Source organism: Zootermopsis nevadensis, unplaced genomic scaffold (assembly GCF_977971745.1).
Source record: "Zootermopsis nevadensis isolate Lab colony 2312 unplaced genomic scaffold, Znev_1.0 Znev_ptg000030l, whole genome shotgun sequence".
Lineage (NCBI taxonomy): Eukaryota > Metazoa > Arthropoda > Insecta > Blattodea > Termopsidae > Zootermopsis > Zootermopsis nevadensis.
In genome coordinates, this window is record NW_028259162.1 from 424,669 (window position 1) to 446,708 (window position 22,040).

Here is a 22,040-nt window from a genome sequence, read left to right on the forward strand (position 1 = left end):
AACGACGCTCTAGCACCGGCTGCCTTCACCGTCGAGGCTAGCTCACCCATGCACGAGAATTACGCAGACGAATTATTTTCAACCTCTCACTTGGACAGAAGGGCCGGGGGTTCCCTACATCTGGCAGCATGAGTGACGTCAGAGCAAAAGTGTGTTCTCGTGACTCCAGCAAAAAGAACTTACCACGTACCTGGAGCTTCTAACACCGTTCTTATAATTTTCCAGCACCAAAACTCAATATGCAGTTCACGCCGCAGATAACAAACGCATTCATTCACCGGTCACTTCAGATGACACGTGGGGAACTGCTACAGCTGCAGTGAAGATGAAAAGGCACACGCGACCACGTAAGTATTTATTACAGGCGAACTCGAGCCAAATTTTAAACAATAATCCTTCCAGAAGACCACTTTTTCCACCCCTCCGCCATTCCTTCGTTCACAAAACATTTTACTTCTCGCTTCACACCTTCTATTCCGTTCCCTGTCATTTCCGTTTCTTAATAAAATAAAATAAAATAAAATATAACCTAACCTAACCTAACCTAACCTAACCTAACCAGTTCGTGGTGTAACTTTGTTATGCCTGCGCCCTGTATTATAACTCTGCTTTGCACAATCGTAGTAATTTCGTATTTATCACAACGCACAGGACGACTGACCGGAAGTCCGGAGGATATGGAACAACCTGGACACAGTTCCAACCGCACGTATCAGAGTACAGATTGCTCAAGTTTCCGGTGAAATGAAGCGTGCAATCACTTCCCATATTTAGGTCCAAGGATGTAGACCAATGAGAAGCCCCGATTTCAGGACCTACGTCGTCACATTCACGCACCTTCTATGACGAGGCCGGATTGTCATTTCGGGGCGGCTAACAGAACCTGCGTTACTCGTCGGCGTGACGTGCAGTTGGGGTGAGTACAAATGTTGTTTGGAGGAGGTGCTTGTCCTGGTTCGGAGAATTTGTTTAATAACAAAATAGTTTAGTTCGATGGCGTTTCATTTATGACGTCAGCCATTCCATCGGTCCTGCAAAGAGGGTTGACCTGTAGGATGACAGCACCTGGTGGTCACGGTTGGAACCCGAAGGTGTCATTTCACTCTTACAATTCTAACTGGAATATTTTGACGCAAATTTAAAATAGTCGCGTGATAAATTCCGAGACATCACTTGAGCGGCGAGGCACGTGAGTGGTCCAATCGTAATATCTGACAGACGATCAGAATGACCAGAATCGCTCAATGACGGCGCCCTACCAGAGACCGACCCGGTGACACAGCCTTCGTTTTTGTCAATTTGTCAGGGCGCTGTGCCCCAAGACTGCTTATGGACGGCTTCCCGTCACAAATTATCCACAAGAAAAACGCAGAAATGAAGAGGAGAGACGAGGAAGACAGAATCGTCGCTACTTCTGACCATTAAAACAAAATTGTCGGCTCGAGTTTCGCTGCAACAAAAAGTGTGGGAAACAAAAGGCAGGAGGGTGGAGTAGGCCCTTCCTGCCCCTCAGCGGCACAACTTCCGGTGACACGCCCACCGAACAGCCATGACAGGTGCACGAGAACTGTGGGGGCAGGTGACTCGCCTCCTCTTCCTTCCAGGGTCATCCTGAAGCTAGTTATATCGACGATACACTACACTCCCTGGAAAAAACAAGGCCAGCTATCTGCCTGACACCGACAGGTCGGCTAGACAGAAACTAGGGGCGAGGGATACTGAGAGCGGAGTTGCCACAGTCTCTCCCTTGAAAAGGCTTCCTCGCAAAATTGTGTTTGTTTACCATTTGATCATAAACTTTCGAAGGCCTCTCGAGACCGAAACCTAGAGACGCTACTGGCCTAAGAGATAAATTGACGCAATGAAGGGCTACGCCTGTGTTTCATCACTTATCACAGAGACAGACATCCCACACTCAGCGACGACGTCAGGCAGAAAACACCGCTATCTCTTAGATCAATCGATACACAAAGAGTTCGGTGTCTAGTCAGTGATTACATCGTTAAGTATCATTCGTACTTCATACAGCGTCATTTTATAGGCTACAAACCATTAAAGCAACCGAACACGGCCAATTTCGATTTCAGGAGTTGAAACGACCTTTCATGCGACGTGTACGTCGTCGTCACTTCTTTTCCTCCAGACAATTCGTCTGCCTTTACTAGTTTTCTTCAGGTACTCCAGGCCAGTGGTTCCCAAGGATCACCACCCCTTCAACAACTCTCTGTCTTAGAGGCCTGCCACAACTTTATGTCCCGTCGTCCGTCCTCGGCACTCGCTGCATCGTCTTCAGCACGTCAGCATTAATTTTGTTTTCTCCTAAAACTATGACATGCGAGAGGCAAGTGACCTCGGGCTGTCTCGGCAGTCAGCAACTTCGGCGCACTGGTAACAAACCCGTCTAAGACTTGCAGAACGTCAGAAACGCGAACAGAAAGATTGCTTCGCCCTAATCCTCACAGAAATAGCCCAGGACTGCGCCCGGTGGTACAAGACGCGGACAGGACGGGAAGCAACCGGCAACCACCTGCTGGGAAGAGACATAATAATTGCACTCTTCCGTTGCTAGCCAACACCCTGAGTCCACCTGCAAGCATAACGACGTTCACACTGTACAATCATCGACGCCGCTCAACCTGAGAGACGATAGGCGGGGCATATAGCATGCATGGAGAAATGAGCACAAAATTTGGATCCGCTAAGAGTGCTCGCTGACATGGATCGTAGCGACGTTGGATCGCAGTTAGTATCCAGATCTTAAAAAGAACACAAAATAATACTGGCCGAAGACTTTCGTTCGTGTGTGGCCCGCGGGAGCGCAAAGACACGAATTTCTGTTGTTTCGTCCAATTTTAGCAAATTTAATTGGCGAAGCAGGGGCTCTGAGAAACCACTGTCTGTCTGTTGGTTCGAGGCTTGTTAGGGTGTGGCCTAGTTAGGACGGACGGACGGACTGCTGCGTGACCCGCGGACATAAATGAACCACCTGCAGTTCTTGTGCTACGGGGTTTACTGCGTTGAACAGGGCTCCACGCTGTTTGCACAAGACTGTACCCAGCCAATTGCAGCCACTTCTTTTTTTTCTTCGACCAATTACGTGACCCTGCCTGTGACGCGCATTTGGACCCAGGGACCGGATGCTTCCTCCATGCCCCAGTTCCTAATGTCTGGTCCGAAATTTTGTCCAAAGTGAGTCAGTCACTTTGCGAAAGTGCGTCGCCAAAACGAACCTCACGATGATCCAGAATACACGAGTACAAAACAGCCCCTTCGACGCGAAACACTTGTTAATAGAGGTCGTGCGAACCGCAGAAATTAGTTTTTTAAGATCGGAGCCAAGCTTCAGGCTGCGGTCGGTCGTCTTTGAAGCATTCGTGTCCGACTGTTAAAACTGCATTTGCGGGCTCAGAGCTGCCAACCAGTTGGAACGAAGTGCGACAGACTGTACATTCAAAGGCGAAATTTGAGAGATTTCAGGTTCTCACTTCGTGTCTTGGCTGTTTTCTGGGTTCATGCACACCGTAGTCTGGTACAAATTTACCGACGTTTCAGACATGCCTGCTGCCTCCAACATCAGGGCGATACGTACTCACCAGTTAACGTCTACAAGAGCAAACCGCGCAACAGACATATTCAGGTTGCTATGGAAACCACCTGGAAGGCTGCTGCAACAACTTCTGCAGATCATCTGGCATTGTCAAAAAAGAAGACGGTGGCGACAGGACGGTCAAGCGGCAGGTTGAGACACCACACGACGTGGAAGAAGGCCACTTCGGAGATCGGGAAGGAGATGCGAGAACGATATTGCCACGGATCTTAGAGAAATGGGTTGTGACCCTGTGAGGAAAACCGAAGCCCAACTTGTATCTGACCGCAGACTGCTTTACCACAACTTGTCTTCCTCCCCGTCACTTTTAACGGGTGTATGGTAAATGCCACGTGCGAGCTGGCGATGAACGTCACCACATGAATACCATGGACCACAAAACCACAACGGGGATAACCTCAGGCCGCCGATCAGTAACACCCGCGGTATTTGATATTATTTTTCGTTCTCTTGTTTCTTTTTACGGTGTAGGCACGGACTGCTCAATTAGTATGTCCTGAGGCTCTTGAGCTGTCAGTAGTTGACGAACGAGCACGCTTACTGGGTCGATGTTACGATGTTCAACTACTGTGTGTGTGTGTGCGGGGGGGGGGCGTAATTAGTGCATCCAGAATACAGACAGACAGACAGACACCTGGAAGTCCATTCACGTGCGTTTCATTTTCCATGCCAGTGTTCACGTTTTCACATGGAGAGTTCGGAGTTCAAACCCCGTTTCTTTTCAAATTATCCCTTTCGGCCACATTTGTTCCTTTGGTGCTTAACTGCTTTGTTTAGACACTCAAAGCATTCTGCTGTCGAAACGTCTACGAAAGCGACCAATCACGAGCGCGTTATTAATTTTTATAGTCCGTCCTTCTTTACCAACGGAGTCAACTCCGGTCTGAATGTATGATATTTACGAACGTAGCAGAAGTCTTCACAAAATCATAATTGTGGTTCTTCCAAAACCTTTACTTGCGAGTAATGCACCGAGACCCACCAATGACGATATCTTCCAGTTTTTAATCGACATTATATAATCTACACACCTGAAAAGTCGTCATCAAATAACCCACGGAATATTTTTGCTAACAAAACAAAACGAAACAAACAAACAAACACGCGCACGCGTGGAAATAAACTCTGCTTAAAATGAGAATAAAACAAAACTCATAAAAACAAAATGAAGAATTATTGGTTGTTAAAGCAAGTGGTACATATAGTTACCGCCGGCTTCGAACGGTCAAGGAAAATTAAGATAAAACTTAACAGCATCATTATAACGTACGCCTATGTGAAGGCAGCATTATTAAAAAATGAATCAATAACATTACGAAGTCAAAATTTTTAATTCCCTTATTCATAACAAATGTGTGGGGATATGAGACATCACCGTAGTTAGTACTCCAAAATCAAATCGCCGCAGAAGAGTCATTTAGAGTCTGCGCACTCTCCACATAATTCCTGCAAAAAAGTCATAATGAGAATAAAACATGAGATCTCTCGAGTGATTCTATAATCGGTGGTGACGTGCGTATCGCATCAAAGAAGGAATCCGTATTATTTAGAAAGGCGTGGTAGAATTAATGACAGATCAGTTAATACACGCTGTCATCACACACTCGAAGCTGCTTCCAGGTTGAAATATGCTAATGCGAGTGCTTAATGGAAGACTGGGCACTGTGCAGAATACATTCATCTAGAAGCGGTCTATCCACACGCCCTGGTCTCTCGTTACGAAGGCGGAATGTCCGGAGTTTCATCTCGGCCGCTTCACCCCCGGACCACTGGACAGAAATAATTGTTTTACTAAGCGGAATTACGAAGAACCAGACTTCTAGACCAGAATCCACTCCTGACGGTGACCCCACCTAAAACTTTTGAGAATACTTTTCGTAACAGCCAGACTTAGATTCGCCACGGAAAGCATTACACAAATTCTGTTGGCTGTTGGACTGTTTGTCGGCTCAAGAGATAAGTGCCTCGGCGCTGCTACTGGACTGCACTTGACTGCTTCTTATCTGAACTTTATCTGGTCTTAAGACAAGCTTTATGACACCACGTGACCAGCACCAACTCCTGCTCTGAGCTCACCCTTGCGCCCGTGAAATTAGGATCGGTACGAAACACATTTTTCTTTCAGGTTAATTTTTAACGAGACGTAAAATGCAACTCAGGCCTGGAGGAAGTGGTTCTCAAAATTATTTAAAATTTACGAAACTCGCATACGGCAGTGCGCAGTTGAAATGTGTGAAAGGGCTCCTCAACAGATGCAAAAACATAAAAAAGTGGTCCTCTTACGTCCGAAGCTCATCTAAGCAACATTTAAAAATTCAGTCCGTACCGCGAAGAAAACACGACACTTCACCATTACGTGGATCAACTGATTAACGCTGGTTAAGGAAATAATCGCTGTTTACACTGAGAACAATACGTGACAAATATATTTATTCTGTGGGCGAAATGCAGACTTGCGAATCAAAGGGGCAGAGTGGTCTGAGGCGTGGGCCTCGGCGCTTGGACACTATGACCGTGGGTTCGAATCCCACTCAAGGCATGGATGTTTGTCAGCGCCTTTCTGTGTTGCGCTGTCGCATGTGCGCACGTAGTGAGGGGCCTTGCGATGGGCTGACCACTCGTCGTCCAAGGAGCCCTACCGAATAGATAAATAGATCCACACAGGAGCGAAAAGTTTATATAAAAATCCAACTTCCCAATTGTTAAAGCACATGGTACATATATTTACCGCTGGGATGTGAAGGACTAAACTAAACAAAAGTTAATAAATGGTTTTACACGCATAAACAAAACTGAGTTTCCATCACCGACCATCAGTATCCTACGTAGCAAACAGACCCTTACACTGAAGTCGATGACACATCACAATAACACACAACTCAAATCTCCATTTGCTTATCGACTTTCCATAAATTTTATAACATCCGGAGTTCTTTGCGGGGAGGAGCAAACTGAGACGCGTTCAATGAGGAAAACAAAAGGTGTAACCTGGTAGAAGTTTGCCGACGTTTCGGATGTGAATACCGCCTCAATCATCGGTGCCAACGACAGAGTCAGTAAAGCACCTGAGAGGTAGGCACAGACTGCACGGCGTACCATCCCAGAAGACAGCCATCTTTATATTCGCTGCTAAGAAAATTAATTTCACTGTAAAATTACAATAATTTATTCGTCTGAACAGTGGGATCGCTACTTCGACTGTCATTCAGGCCAGGGATATTTACTTGGTCCAGCGAATGTACAGGCTTTATGACGGACGGACTGAGGAATCCTGAAATCCTCTGAACAGCATCTAGGAGAGATCTACGACTGGAAACGGCAAACAAAGGCTGGAACTGAGCTGAGGCGCCAGGAAGACGAAACCAATTGCAGATGTGTACCTACTTTATCTACACAGCACACAGTAACCATCGTTACCAGAAGCAAATCAACCTCAAGATCTACTGATAAGCAAGGTTCAACTACAGGAGATCAGCACAGCAATGCATCATGGATGTGACCCTTGCAACCTCGCAATCTTAAGATTTCCTCACCGGGAAACCAAACACAAGACGACTTTCCCGAATATCGGTCATTTCCACTGCGCACGTCTACGAAAACAGTCAAAAGCGAAAGGAACTCTTGGCCAAGCTGCATCCTGCGTTGGTGGAAAGACACAAACAGACAGCCCTTTTCGATTGCCACTCGTCTAATGGACGGGATATAAGCACAAATATCTCATAATAAATAGCTGATATAGTTGAACAGCCCACAATTTTGTAAATTATCAAGCAGAGTCAAAATACGGCTTGCAAGAGCCAGGTGTTAAAATTTTTTTTACAATGGGTTCCTCCCGTGGGACAAAACACAGACGCAAAAGACGAAAATACAACTAATTCTGTTATTTAGAATTTCAGAGATCACAGACTGGTTATTTAAAACAATGGCGCACTAAGCAGACCAGCTAAAAATTATGCCTTACAGAGAGGTTTTCAATTTGGATCACGCACAAAAACTAAGGATGCTCAAAAAGCACGTTCTGTGATCAGCAGCCAAATATTAACTCCAAAATAAATTAAAAAGGCGTAAAAAATATCAAGTAGGGATTAGAGGTTAAAGCGATATCAAACAACGGAAGGAAACCTTGAAGATGGCTTTGTATTCAGGGTTGTTGCACCGCGTAGTCTGGTATAAGTTTAGCGACGTTTCGGAGGATCTTACTACCTCCATCATCAGACCCAGACTACAAGGGGTAACATTCTTCATGCTCGCCGCCGTGAGAACATGAAATCTCGCGAAAAAAATCCTGTCCCAAAAGAGCATTTTGGGTTACGTTAGACGAGCAACAGAAAAACGGAGACTGACAGAAACAAATACATTAATGGTGTGTGATGTGAGACGTAAACATTGAAGAAATATTGATTAACCAACAGAAGACCGAGAGATTAGTAAGTTTAATTAACGGTACTCACCATGAAAACCATGAACCTTGATTGCGATGTCTGCCTTACTCTCCGAATGGGAAAAATGTTGAACGCGAACAGATTCTGAGATCACAGGCTGCAATCAACCAACACTCCTCATCGGCTACTCACAAGTTTTCAAATGTCAATAAATAGTAAAGTCACGTTTTGTATCTTCAGGATGTATTTGGCGCTATTTTGCAATCAGCGCCATGTAAAAATGGCGACGTCTTAAAACAAATGACATACGTCACGCGATATGGCGGCTGTGCGCATTCAGCTGCTTCACAAACAAAAAAAACTACAACTGCGAATTGAGAAGCTCTCTTAAAAACATCAATGCTAATAAAATATATATATTTATTTCCGTGGGAAATTGCACAACCTCGTCTACTGGCACTGTTATCAATTATTTATCAGATTTAAATAAAGTCGGTGTTACGTATCCTTGCGTTATTGCTTTTTAAATGTCTCGCTGCAAATATTTCTTAAAAGATCGTCATCCGATGTGTTGTTTAAGGCACAGCTCGGTAATCACATTCCTTTGCGATGGTTGACACCTCCTGCCAACACTCCGTATTTTGAGCGACTGTACTTATCATAAGCTGTTATCTACGTAATAGTCACGTGCTTATATTAGCACCTTTATTGTGAGCAGACACTGCTGGAGAGAGAAATGCAAACGGGCTGTTCAACGCAGTAGCGTAGACCAGTGTTTTGTCCGTCCAACACCACTTGCTACACGGTAGTTTCTCGTGTGACCTGATATAACAGTACGGGACACGCCCACTTATGCCAGTTCAGTGTTCCAGATATGGGTTTCACTCGTACTTTTACGAATCAACTAAACTTCACCTGTTCGTCTCTACAGAAACAGCATGAAAACACCTGCAATCCCGCTGTTACAACAATCACCACAAGTAACGTTGCTTGTTACAGTAAACGTGTAACAAACACACCCTTCTTTCAGATTAATTGTCAGTTAATTCGTAAGTTTCTGCCACTATAAACTGTAGAATGGACACGCAACACAAGTTTGAATGAGTCTTCTTTTACGGGTAATTAAATTGTTGTTCTTAAACGTAAAGAAACTTAAAATAACTAAACTTAAAAACAAACGCAAATTGCGCGAACGACTCGCGCCCGGACCCTCAGCCGGCTCGCGATGCACTGAGACCGCGACTTACCCTCTGACGACTCGCTCGGCACGGCACGGCACGGCTAGCGATAGTAACGCACCACAGCGGCAATAACAGGACATACATCTCCGGGCCGCTTCTACTTTCTCGTCCCACTGCCGACCGCGGTTCGATTCCCGACAATGGCCACATCGCCTCAGACTCTAGGGCCCTGAAGGATGTTCCTCACGGACAACGAGGTTAAAAACGCAAGGAATCTTGGCTCCACTCCCCCGCGATGTATCTCGTACGGCTGGTTCTACATCCGAAAGCATTTTCTTCTGTTGAACCTAACTAAACCACAAGGACGTGCGGGCAATGCTCGGGAACATTCTTAGTCAGTAATTTCTCGATGTTTCCCCGTCCAAAACAGGGTCTCTAACACTTTCTCTCCCCTCTTCTTCATTCGTCTTTAAATGGTTAAGATGAACATGCCCGGACATTCCTCTGTAACACGATGCCCATGGCGGCTACTGCGATTTCTGCCTTTCAAGATTCCTGGCTACTGAAGACGGCTGTTTGCAGTAAGAACGACTGGCACTTAGCAAGAATCCTGAGCCACGCACGTGCGCGTAGGAGATAGCAAATCACCTGGCCGAGTGCTTCGTGTCACAGATGGGTGCAGTTCGTGTCATGGGTGTGCGATCATCGCTTAAAATGTGATCATCGCAAGTTGAAAAGACGTGTCGCAAATAGCTTAAACCATTCGCCTTACCAAACATTGCGACGTGCGTGAAGATGGTGTTGCTGCCTTCATCGTCAGGGTCCTGAGGCAGCAAGGACCTCTGAAACGTCGGTAAACTTCTTTCATGTTACACGGCGCAACAACCCAGAAGACAGCCATCTTCAGTCGTACGAGCAAATGTTACCTCGGTCAGAATTCTTACTGTTTTAAAGTCGACAAAGGTCAGTTAAGACTCCCCCACACTCCGCGGCGTGTAAGTCCTAGTTAGAATCCTTCATCGTGTTATCAGCGTGTCTAAGGCAATCATGTGCGTTGTCCTGAGTTCGTGTCTTAGAGAAAACACCACCAAACATTTTCCTCAACACCTTCCTCGCAACCAACCTGAATCAAAGAAAATTCGTCTAACCTTGCGGCTACTGATCGACGTTTCAGAGGACCTTACTGCCTCCATCACGAAGTTGATAAGCTATGAGGTGATGTGCTATGACATCCTTGGCTTCGACCTATGAAGGATCTATGGAATGTAAACAAATTCGCCGTGAGACCCTGAAACATCGCCCTCAATCTAAGTTTCTCCGTCAAAGTCACACAGGCCAGCCAGCGCCTTTCAGTATTTCTACGCATTTTCTCATCTTGCGGGGCCCCTTAGCATTCGGTGTCTTTGTTACTCCCCCCCCCCCCCCCCACAGTATCGTAATAACGCTACGGGAAACATTTCCCAACAAATTACGGCCGTAATATAATATCTTAATCACGTCTGTGCTATGACAGGGCAGTGAAGGTAACGGAAAACACGAAGCTGACTTTATAAATCGTTTAGAGCAGGGATGTGAAACTGGGGGCTCGCGGGCCGCATGCGGCCCGACTCAGTACGCCAATTATACATGATGACCCGGTTCCCAGGTTCAAATTGGCGCTGTATGAAGTTAAATTATTAATACATTCAAATTTGCGTATTCTTATGGGGGAAAACAGCGGAAAAATGTATCTTAAGGTTGGGCTTGGAATTAACTCGACGTCTCGTTTCTCGTGGGAAAGCGTCTGCTTCTCCCTGGAACTTGTAGGCGTGGGTGTGACTGAGACTTTAATTATCTCTCGCGAAACGTGATCAGTGACTGGAGGATGTTCGCAGTCGCTCGGTTGCCACAGGGTGATTACAAACACTGCAATTAATTGTCTGGAAATATCACAAGAAGGCAATATGAAATACGTCGCGCTGACAGTCGTGCCTGAACAAACACACGCTGATTGTGATATTCCACCCGTCAAACGTCGCGGTCATGTGGTCTGCAATAAAGTTTGAGTCAAAAACATTTCCCTGTACTGTACTTCTACATAGGGCTATTACCATCTGTAAGATTACTTCTCTTTGTAAAACCAAATATTATGTCCATGAAGTGCAGTATTTTTCTCTTACCAATGACGTTCTACGTTCTTCAATACGTGCACGTCACAGCCAATTAAAATTCGACTTTCCAAACGGTGCATTCTGTATGTGGACTTGCAGGAAGATACCGACGTTTCATCCCTGAAGGTGGAGGAAATATGTTGCTTTGAAACGTTACTCTCTATCTGCAAATCCATGCAACATTACATCCAAGAAGACCTCCAAAATCGAAAGGTGTTCATGAAGAAACATCTTGTATTCGAAACAGGGAACCAATAGCAGACTACAACGCAACTCCTTGACGACGGATTCTGTGCACAGAAAAAGAATCGATTAATTAATCGATCCGTAACATTCATTACCTAACCAAGGACTCGATTTCTAGAAAGGGCAGGCACTGAATTCGCATGGGACTCGGCCACGTTGCGTTCGTGATATGGCGAGACTGGGGCGCGGTCAGCTGTCAATCATGGCGAGCAGCGCATCACGAAACACTGTGCTGTAATTACCCGATGCAATGTTCCCACACCATGGCTCAGGGTGTGACGGATACCTACACGCATGGTGGAAACTGGTTTTCCTTTGGTTATTTAACGACGCTGCCTGAACACGGTCACGAGAGATCACAAGTAGGAAGCGAATTGTAAGGAGGCTGTTGTGACGAAACTCACACTGATCTCCCGGCGTCCATCGGCGGATACCAAGAGGTCTCGTGGTCGGTACCTGCTTCATATTCGGTAGGTCCCCGGTTGTTTATATCTCGAGACTATTCTGAGGTTCTCGTGGGTTTCCTCAGACACTGGAGTAAAATACCGTGGCCACGATTGCTTCATTGAAACTCCTCCCGGGCTCATTATTCGTCAGTCATTCTACCATTCGACGCTGGGCAACGTCGGTGTTTGAGAGCGTCGTTAAATAAGTCATAAATAAATACATTGGACAAACAAACAGCGAAGTGCGCCCCCGTTCAGCGGTTTTCTTTAGGGCAGTTTGTTTTGCTGTACGGTACATGTTGCATGTTTCTTTGGTTTATTAAACAGCGCTGTATCAAGTACATGTAACACTGAATAACACGATGGTAGTGAACGGTAAAAAGGTTAAGACGTAGACGCTCCTCGGGGATCGGGGATTTTAGGCGCTGTCTTCATCGTGTGATCACGTCCGATAATAAGGAACAACAGAAGAAAATGTCTCCTTGAAGCCACTGGAAACGGGGATGTCCCAAACACGAAAAGGGACTCTCTGTGTTGGAGAAGCATCTTTTAACATGAGAGCCTCCACGATCGATCGATTTATTTTTGTTATCACTGGCCAATTCGTTGAGCTTAATGGGCAGAGGATTACAATCGTATGCAATGAACGTTTTAGGATTAAACGGGGAAAAATTCTTTGTATCATTCCATTACGCACAATTCATAGCTCCGCCCGTTGCGTACGTGTGCGTTTGAAGATGACGTAACTCGTCTATTCATTAGCACAAGGAAAGGAATTTAAATGTTGTATACACACGCACAGAAAGGGAATTTGTGTCTCAACAACTGGCAGTACACCCTACTTATTAGCTGTCTAATATGGCGCGGTATAAATTTAATTAAGTTTTTATGCTCTTTTTTTAGAAGTTGTGCCCCTTTTTTGCGTCAACTAAGATTTCCTGATCTTATTGCAACACCGCACGAAAGGCTGCGTCCTCATGTCTGTCGTCCGAATGACGTGGGTTAGCAACAGCAAGTCCAGATATTACAGAGATGAAAAATCTGTAGCAAAAATCAGGAAATCATTTTCCCAGATATAATGCAGGCCTGCGGGCTTTGAATGTAACAAACAAACGCTAAACTTCATTTTGAAAATGCGAGTGTTGTGTACTCCGTACGACAATTACTCCTGTTTTCCCCCCTGCCCGCAGCGCAAACACGATTATTAACATTGGATGGGCCACACCCGATAAACACGCTCCAGCCTCCGACCAGGATGAATAACAATCAATCAATCAAATAAGCAAATTGTTTCAGCTCCTGAACGCCTGGCTACCCACCTGACAGCCGCGTAATGTTGGATTCCAGTATCAGGCGAACGGATATAACGAGGCGTTGTGATTTCTTCCTACTTTCTTTGAACCCAAGGTACGTTATTATATTTATAACATACTGAGGGGTGAAATTTCTATGAAATAAAACAAATAATTATTCTACACTGAACTAAGAACTAAAAATTAAATAGGTACGCGACGGCTATTAAATGAATGAAAATCAAAAATCTTTTGAACAAATCGGAACGTCAGATGGGCCACTTCGTTCGGAAGAAATTTTTAAAAATATTGATGTACCCTACGTGTCGTTCTTGCAGGCAGAGAGCAAGTACCCGTGTGTGTGGCCGAACGTAAATTATTTTTCCTAGTGCATGAGATGAGAATTGCGTACAAAATTTTGGTTGGAAATTTCGAAGCGGAGAAACCACTTGGAAGACCTAAGCACCGGATTCCACGAAAGACAGAGCGACTATCAGCGCCTCGTGATGGGCTCAGCACCACACACTTAGTGATGATGTTTCAGTAATGCGTCAAAAGAAGTTATTTTCGTGTTACGTGGCCCCTTTATGCGCGTACTGTGCTCAGAGTAAAGTACTATTTCCTCCTCTAGCAGCGTTATGAAACTCAGATTAATCTTCGATGTTTATCGTGAAATTTTCCACACATCTTTACAGATCTCTTTCCACAGCTCTGATTATCTCTCTCAGGCCTTGGAACAGCAGCTGTCAGTAAAAACGTTACGTTGTCAGACTAGACTACATTTTTATGCGGAGTTATACTACGTTAAACAGGAAGGACAACTCAGTTTTTATAAGATAAAATCTTCTAAATGATGACAAAATATTAAAATAAATCTATAAATTGCAAAACACACACACACAAACGCGATGGTAAACAAGACACGAACAGTTCATAAAACTCTGATGTTCGTTATCTGGAAAAGGAGAACTTGGATGGAAAGACACACAGCCAAAAAAGAAGCCGACCTTCCTCTCCAGAAAGTTCTTTCCGAGGCTTGTTGACCTCCTGGGACCTCGCGGCTGTCTCTGGCTGTTTGCTTCTGTGTGTTAAGTTTCTTAAGTCTGCCGAAATCGATGAATCGACCTTGCGGGAATTGGACGACGGTTTCCCGAAAAGGCGAAGGAGCGGAGAACGCTGATATCCGTCCTAGGTACAGAACTTTCGTTTCAGGAAGACGACAGCGCTCTCAGACTGTGCGCCGTGCAGTGTCGTAGAAGTTGACCGACGTTTCAGAGGTGCCTACTGCCTGATAATGGTGTTCTCGATGGTGATACCGACTTCATCACAAAGAAAAATAGCAAGAAACACACACGTACAGACTACAACACGGACATGCGTCTGTCAAGTAGGGGTTAGTTCACGTTCAGCACAATTGGATTTGCTAGATGTTTTGATAAGTGCAAACAAGTGCGTGTATTAATTTGGCTGAAACTGAAATTTAACTTTTAAATTTGAAATGACATTATAATTTCCAAGGATAGTAATTAATTAATCATGCGAGGACACACCACGAAATACGAATGTTATGAAATGCCTATGTATCGAATTGTAAAAACCCGTTTGTGTTCTTTATTTCTTAGTGTAAATAACCGCAGGTGGCCTTCTCGAGAGCAAGATCTAGGTCACAAGTAACGAAAAGCAATGACACTGTCACCATAGGCATTACTTACAATTTTTTCTTAAATGGGCTTATATTTAAAAAAATACAGTAGCCTATCATAACATTTTCACTTCGGAGAAACAGAATAGAAAAAGTAATGGATTGAAAGTACGCCCGGGGAACTTAGAATCCGAGTAGTTAGACGGAACAGCTTGAATTTTGGGGAACAAGTATTCGATTCGTGAGGACGACGGGGTGGTATTAATTCAGACGTACCTGCCGGTTCGTACCTGGTTATGCACTAGCTCAGGGCAGGCCAGAGTGACAGGACGACCAAGTCGGCGCCCCATCGCCTCTTTGAGTGCCTGGGCACAGCCCTGACCTCACGTCTCAATAATTGTCACACACACACCCCTAACAGCAAAACGTATTCCGTCGTGCTATACTGGGAACGAGCCTTCAGTCGTTCTTACCCGGTGTCCTACGTGAGCGATTAAATGCGAGCGGTGCGAGTTGCGTGGGTCTAGACGAAATATCAAAAAAACTGGCTCTTTGTGTGGCGCTGTCCTAGGTTACAGCCAAGCGGTCGGCGTCCAAAGTCCGAGATCAAATATTTTGATATTTTCGCGTGAGTCGCTGCCGGGTACACGCGAGATGGAAAATGCCGCGCGTGCTCGGAGCGCGGAAACCCGTGACAGTGCACACCGAAAACCTCTCACCAGTACTAGATTGGATGGCAACCAAAATGGATGTGTACAGAAGAAAACGTGTGGTGTTTGCCTATTTCGTTTATGAATACATCCTTAAAGAACGCAATAGGAAGTATTGGACACACCCGTTGGTTAGTTCACGGCTGTTAAAAGGGGCGTTCGTGACAGATTTAAGAGAAGATGAAAGTAAATTTCATAATTATTTTCGTATGAGCTAGCAGCAAAACTGGATGCATCCATGACTGGAAGGCGGTAGCTGTTGCGAGGGTTGCGAACCACGCGTGCACTGCCCTATGCTCTCACACAGACTGCTGCTTCGCGGGGATCGGCGAGCGCGGATATCTCGTGGCGTCACCGCCAAAGTTTGAGTGACACCATTGCCTCACATGACGCACGCCGAGATAACCCGCTCGTGTGCATCGGGCCTTAGGTGATTAATACGCTGAGGTCACCTTCAATGCCTAACAGACTGAAAAACTGCCAGGGTCGCGTTATCATGTACTAAAAGTAACTTATCCTATGGGCTCTACGACATTCGGCTTTGTGAAGTGACTGAACGAAGTTCTGCTTTGCTCCAGATAAGATACTTCGCTGACGGCTGCTGCAGAGGCAGAATGAAGGGCGTAGATCTGCTCGCGCTTCTGCAGAGAATCCAGGGGAAATATCGTCAGATTTCCGCTGCTCTTGCAGGTAGGAACTCGGCTGATTTTAACTTGCGAAGTGTCGGCACTACGTTGTTACCAGAGATAAAGAGAACAGCTTTCATTTTTTGAAATTTATGTAAACTGTGAAAACAAACGAATGTCTGTTTGTATTAACCACGTGAACGTGCAGACATTACGAGGGGGGGGGCGAGCAGGTAATCTACAAAATTTCACTTTATTTCCCAATCGTATTATCAAGGTACATGCACGCTGCAGTTTATCATAATTAACGAAATTCGCTGTAATTCGCAACCAAATAACTTCTGGAACATACTGTAGGCGATGAGGCACCCATCACTTCATAAGCGTTCACACAAATGGCACAGCAATGCTGAACCACACCATGAGATTTATGGAAATTTTAATAGACTAAACTGTAAAAAGGACTTGTTTTTTGAGTTGACTTATCGGAGAGACGGGGATTGTTAGTAAGCACACAAAACATACGAATAAGGCACACTACCACATTCGTGGGAAGACAGTGTCATTTATGTGAAATCAGGTGGGAAATTTAAGAATAGAAAATTAAAATGAAAAGTAAAATTCGAAAAATTTTCTTCAAAATTAATATAACGTAATTTTTGCGAGAGTCTCTCACAGCTCCTGAACTCAAGGCGAGGGTTTATGGAACGCGGCAAACAAATCACAGCCCAAGTCCCACATACTAAGTATAAGTACCGTTCTGTGCATAGAAGCTGTCATTAACTTCCGGTACTCCGCGGACATTCACCGAAATTGGAATTACGTGTCGTAAATAATTAAGATAATCGTAATTCAGATATCAGCTAAAGGAAAGCGAAGGTAGGCATTAAGAGTTACTGTCAGAATTTCTACATTTTTATATCCCGATTATAAATAATGTTTTCAAAATATTTAAGAAAATCAAATCCCTTATTTTAAGTTCTGTCCCACTCAATTTTTCTCACCTCCCTCTGCCTCTGTTGACCTCCGTCCTCTCTCGTCTGTCCCTTATGTTGATAGAATTGAGGTCCGTTTCCAATATGTAACCAAGGCCTGCTCCATCGCAAGGATAACACAGAAAACCGTGCTCAGTTCCACGCACTGAACGGGATTCTAACCCGCGACCTCAGTTTACAAGCGATGGCGTTTGAAACAGAACGTCAACTGTGTGAAATGACTTCGTTTGTCCTTTCTGCGCTGTTGTTGGGCTAAAGTATCGTTTCCTGACATGTTTCAGCGAACCTGATCACTCTTGCCTACGGCGTCGTACCCGGATGGTTGTCGCCCACACTTCCGCTGCTCCGGTCGACGGAGACCACGCTCGGCGACGTCGTGACACAGGAACAAGAGTCCTGGCTGGCTTCCCTTCCTTTCCTCGCCGCCTTCCTCTTTTCGCCCGCGTACAGTTACATAAACCAGAGACTGGGACGGAAAGCGGCCGGGTACCTGAGCGCCGCGCCAGCCATCGTCGGATATCTGCTCGTCGTCTTCGGCGACTCAACGACGCACTTGCTCATTTCAAGATTCGTTCTGGGCCTGTGCATTGCCGGCGTCAACGTCTTCGTAACGATGTACGTGAGCGAGATATCTGAGGACAGCGTCCGGGGTGCTCTCGGGAACTTCCGCGGGGTGGCGGCAGGCATCGGCACCATCTGCGTGTACGCCGTGGGCTCCCACCTCTCGATCCAGCACACCGCAGTCGTGTGTGTGTCCTTCCCCATTCTGTTCTTGTTCGCGTATGCCTGGTGCCCAGAGTCACCCATGTTCCTGCTGGGAAAAGGGAGGAGGCAGGAAGCGTTCGACGCGTACGTGCGTCTCCGAGGCGACCCCAGTCTCGCCGAAGAAGCGATGAGGAAGCTGGAGGCAGTTGTACACACAAATGAAACGCACGACCACAACGGGTCTGTGTTAGGCCTGCTGTCTGTTCGCGGCACCAGGAGGGCACTCCTGATAGCACTGACGCTTTCAGTGGCTCAGCAGTTCTCTGGCATGAACGTCATGTATGGTTACTGTGCGTCAATATTTGAGATATCGAGAACTAATATCTCGCCACAAACATCGTCCATTATATTCGGGTTCGTGAATTTGTCAGGTTCGCTGTTCTCGTGCTTTTCCTCAGATCTCGCGGGTCGACGACCGATTCTCATCTGCACCCAGATCGTCCAAGGGGTCTGTCTTCTCGGACTGGGCACATACCTGTACTTGGATCGATTCGGTTTCGACGTTTCTGCGCTGGGAGTGATTCCCATCGTATGCGTCTCGCTTTATAGCTTCTGCGTTATCGCCGGCCCAGCTGATTTGCTGTTCGTGGTAATGGCCGAGACGTTCAGACCCGAAGCCCGAGGTTTAGCCACAAGCGTCACGAACTGCACGCTTTGGATGCTAGCCTTTCTGTCAACCAAGTTCTTCAACGTTCTAGTCGACCTGCTGGAAGTCTACGGTTGCTTCTGGTTGTTCGCTGCGGTTTCTTATGCCGGGGCTTTGCTCACTTTCTTTCAGCTGCCAGAGACGAAAAACCGCAGTCTCGAATCTATTCTGCGGGAGCTGAACGGGGACCCTCCCGCTGAAGTGGAGAAGTGCTGATCACGGCAGAAGCTCCGACGAATACGCCTCAAAGACAAGGACGTCTGCCGGCTGATGCCACTCCACTACTCACGTGTTTAAAGAACAGAACCGTCTCGTCTGCAAGGCATTTTCGGTGTCACACGTGTCTCGAGTCAAAAGAATTGTTCTAATTTCCTTAAAAGTATTTTTGGCGCAAGAAGACAAAATTTGCCTGCGCATTACATTGGCGGTTTCGGCGTCGAATTTTGCGGTTCTCGAGGGTAATAATAATAATAATAATAATGTGATAAACCACTTATCTGCCCATAAACCACGGTCAAGCCTCTACATTCGGGCTCATTACTCAGAACACTGAGGAAGATAATTCGAAATTAATTATGTGCTACGTCACAGATAATAAAGCGGGCTGAGATATCGTGTGCGTTGAACTGAAATCGCTGCGGGGAAAAAAACTGGCAACTGCGATAAATTTCCGGTTTCGTATCAACGGGAAATACTTCGGACAGTTGAATATCTACGGCGTGCGGGGGTTAACGAGCCGCCACTGCCACGAATATACGAATCCTTGCATCGGTCAACGGCTTCGTGGTCTGTAAATGTCTGAGGTAGAACCAGCTTGACTGCGTTTCTTTGTGCTACGTCGTGGCCAACTCTAAATTAAATTTTCGGGTTAGGCGCACAGATCGGGTCAGTCGAGAATGACACAAGTTGACCCCGACATCAGATAAGCAGGGCGGCACGATCGAAGGGAAGAATCGGGTACCCCAGTACCCGGGTGAAGCGACGGGATTTGGTTCTTACATCCACAAAACGAGCTTTAAAATGCTCGGAATCCGCACAAGAAACCTGCGCTCCAAAGTAATTACAAGGAATTTTCTGAACATCTCACGACTTCCGACTCATTTGAGTGGAATTTATTAATTAAGTGAAGTGGTGCATGGGCCACGTCGTGTCTGCTAGTCGACCTGAACATTGTTCTTCCCCTGTCATTCGATTCTGACAAGAACCCGAAACCGGTGCTGTTCACATGTTCACACACATTTAAATCCTGCTGCCTCGACATTTGATTTAAGTTAAAAAAAATTGATTTCGTACTGAGCATCCAAACACGCATTCAATTATTGAATTTCAAACACTGGTCATGATGGTCACATTCAATATTCGATACGTCTGTAACAACAATCTGATTATCAAATCTAAAACTTCTTGACGATGGTGAAGAGTCAATTGAATAAAAATTTTCTTGGATATTATCCATCGTCTAATAAATATAAAACGTAAAACGACGTTTCGGAGATGGGACTCTATCTCCGTCTTCAGGTTCCTACACAGTTGGACCCACTAGATAGAGCTAATCCCGATCTATATTTATTAGACGATGGATACTATCCAAGAAAATTTTTATTCAATTGAACAATCTGATTCTTTGCCTCTTACATGTTTCGGCATCTTTGGGTCATCTTCATGCGAATCATATATTAAGTTAGTTTATAATAGGCCATCTGCTTCATTTACTAAATTAAGCATCATACTTATTAGTATAAACGTTGTACATGTGTGTAAAATATAAATATCCATCCTTATTTTACCTTTAAGTTTGTAACTTTATTAATTAATTAAATTTATGTCGTTTGTAAAATTCTAATATTAATATTATATGAATTTTGTTGCACCTCGCACTATAAATTTATTTATTAGGTTCCAGCACCTGCGGACAAACCCTTCAGAAGGCACCTGTGCCTGTTTTCGTTAAGAAAGATCAGTGTTTCAACAAAACTAATACTTCTGAAAGGGCAGGATTTTAAAATCCGCGCAATTCAACTATACACGAAAACGCTCATCTTAATTATATTAAACTTATACGGAGCTCCTCCAGGAGATTTTAATAAATTTCTATGAGGATTAGATGCTACATCGAAGTAGCTGTATGCTCTAAAATCTGAATTCTTAATTTGTGGCGACATAAATGCAGACTATCTTAATTAAAGATACCTGAAAAATCTCATTATTAACAACACATAATTTGACACAGACAGTAGATTTTGCAACAATAATTCAAAATGATTTGAGTGCAGCAATTAATAATATTTTTTGTAGATAGTTTAATATTAAGCTCGTCTACTACAACTGCCATAATAAATGGCCTATCAGACAACGATGCCCAGCTTCTTATGATTAATAATAATTCTGCACCAGGTAACTTAGAGCACAAGAAAAATAAGTAATGAAACAATCCTGCAGTCTCGACTTCTTCTAATGAGTGACACGTGGTAATCTGTTTATGAACACAGCAGCAAAACTTCGAATGATTTCTGTTCAATTCTTTACTGGCCTATACTGGGACGTGCACGCTTGCAGAGTGAAACACATAATCGCCAGTCGGACGATTAGCACGTCTCCTGTTGATTGTAAGAGCACGTAAAACAGTCCAGCACGTGCCATGAAGTCTTACGGGAGCAACCTCGAATCCAGATTTGCCTCGAAAATGCCCCCATAAAAGTTAACGTGAAACAAGCGAAGACTGGAGATACTTTTCGTAGCTCGTTTTATGAGTTTGTGTGTGTACTGCATCGACTACCGGTTGTGGTAATTTAGTTCCAATAGTTGCTGCTCTGACAGTTATCGGGTGTGGCGCCGTAGGTAATGATCATGAATAATTGCCTAGCCACATTTTTTTCTTTTACAATTTAAGCTTTGAAATAAGAGATCGCTAATTCACTTAAACGGCTGAGTTAGAGTCCATCGTGTCCAGTTCAAGACACAGGGTGCTTTACACTTCCTTGGATAAGCCCCAGTTTCCTTCAAGCCTTGGCCGGAAGGCCTGATATGGCTGTATGACCGGGGTTCGATTCCCATCAGGAATTATTGTTTCTCACTGAACGTAGAAGTCAGCCCTGGCCGACGCTTTCCTGACAAGTCCCTTACCCACAAGAAGGGCCTCATTTAAAACCTACCATAGCTGTAAGTTTGTTTAACGACGCAGTATGAACTGGACAGGGCCGAATGAAACATGAGACCAAGTTTTCAGTTGTACGTCATGTCCGGAAAACCCGCCGTGGCCTATTTCAGGTATCATCCCAGTGTTCGTATGGAGCGTCTGAGAAAAATGTCGAAAGAGACCGGGACTGATCGAGATCATTGAAGAAGCAGAATA

The 22,040-nt window shown here is 45.0% G+C and overlaps 2 protein-coding genes across 5 annotated transcripts in view; one reads left to right on the plus strand and one right to left on the minus strand.

Moving 5' to 3' along the window:
* Nucleotides 1–22,040, minus strand: part of LOC110833080 (Krueppel-like factor 7) — a 102,930-nt gene that overhangs the window by 70,870 nt on the left and 10,020 nt on the right. The window contains exon 1 of one of the 3 annotated variants that reach the window (XM_022070715.2): nucleotides 8,059–9,231. The exons of 1 other annotated variant lie outside the window; for it this stretch is intronic. In XM_022070715.2, the coding sequence (XP_021926407.1) occupies nucleotides 8,059–8,070 (12 nt within the window). In that variant the 5' untranslated portion in view covers nucleotides 8,071–9,231. Of the gene's footprint in view, nucleotides 1–8,058; nucleotides 9,232–22,040 lie in introns of those variants that run through there. One more of the 3 variants, XM_022070716.2, reaches the window with a different exon arrangement.
* Nucleotides 878–20,469, plus strand: LOC110833075 (facilitated trehalose transporter Tret1). Of its 2 annotated transcripts, none has more exons than XM_022070700.2 (3): nucleotides 878–916; nucleotides 16,235–16,346; nucleotides 17,559–20,469. In XM_022070700.2, exons 2-3 carry the CDS (start codon nucleotides 16,271–16,273, stop codon nucleotides 18,902–18,904), a joined length of 1,422 nt encoding a protein of 473 aa, XP_021926392.2. In that variant the 5' UTR covers nucleotides 878–916; nucleotides 16,235–16,270; the 3' UTR covers nucleotides 18,905–20,469. The 2 variants fall into 2 exon arrangements, with proteins under 2 accessions (XP_021926392.2, XP_087215282.1); XM_087359156.1 differs by lacking the exon at nucleotides 878–916 and adding an exon at nucleotides 13,326–13,419.

Excerpts from the sequence above, each read along its gene's own strand:
- LOC110833075 (XM_022070700.2), top strand. The coding sequence starts at position 16,271 with ATGAAGGGCGTAGATCTGCTCGCGCTTCTGCAGAGAATCCAGGGGAAA. Across the intron at positions 16,347-17,558 it reads GATTTCCGCTGCTCTTGCAG|CGAACCTGATCACTCTTGCC; the intron begins GTAGGAACTCGG and ends GACATGTTTCAG.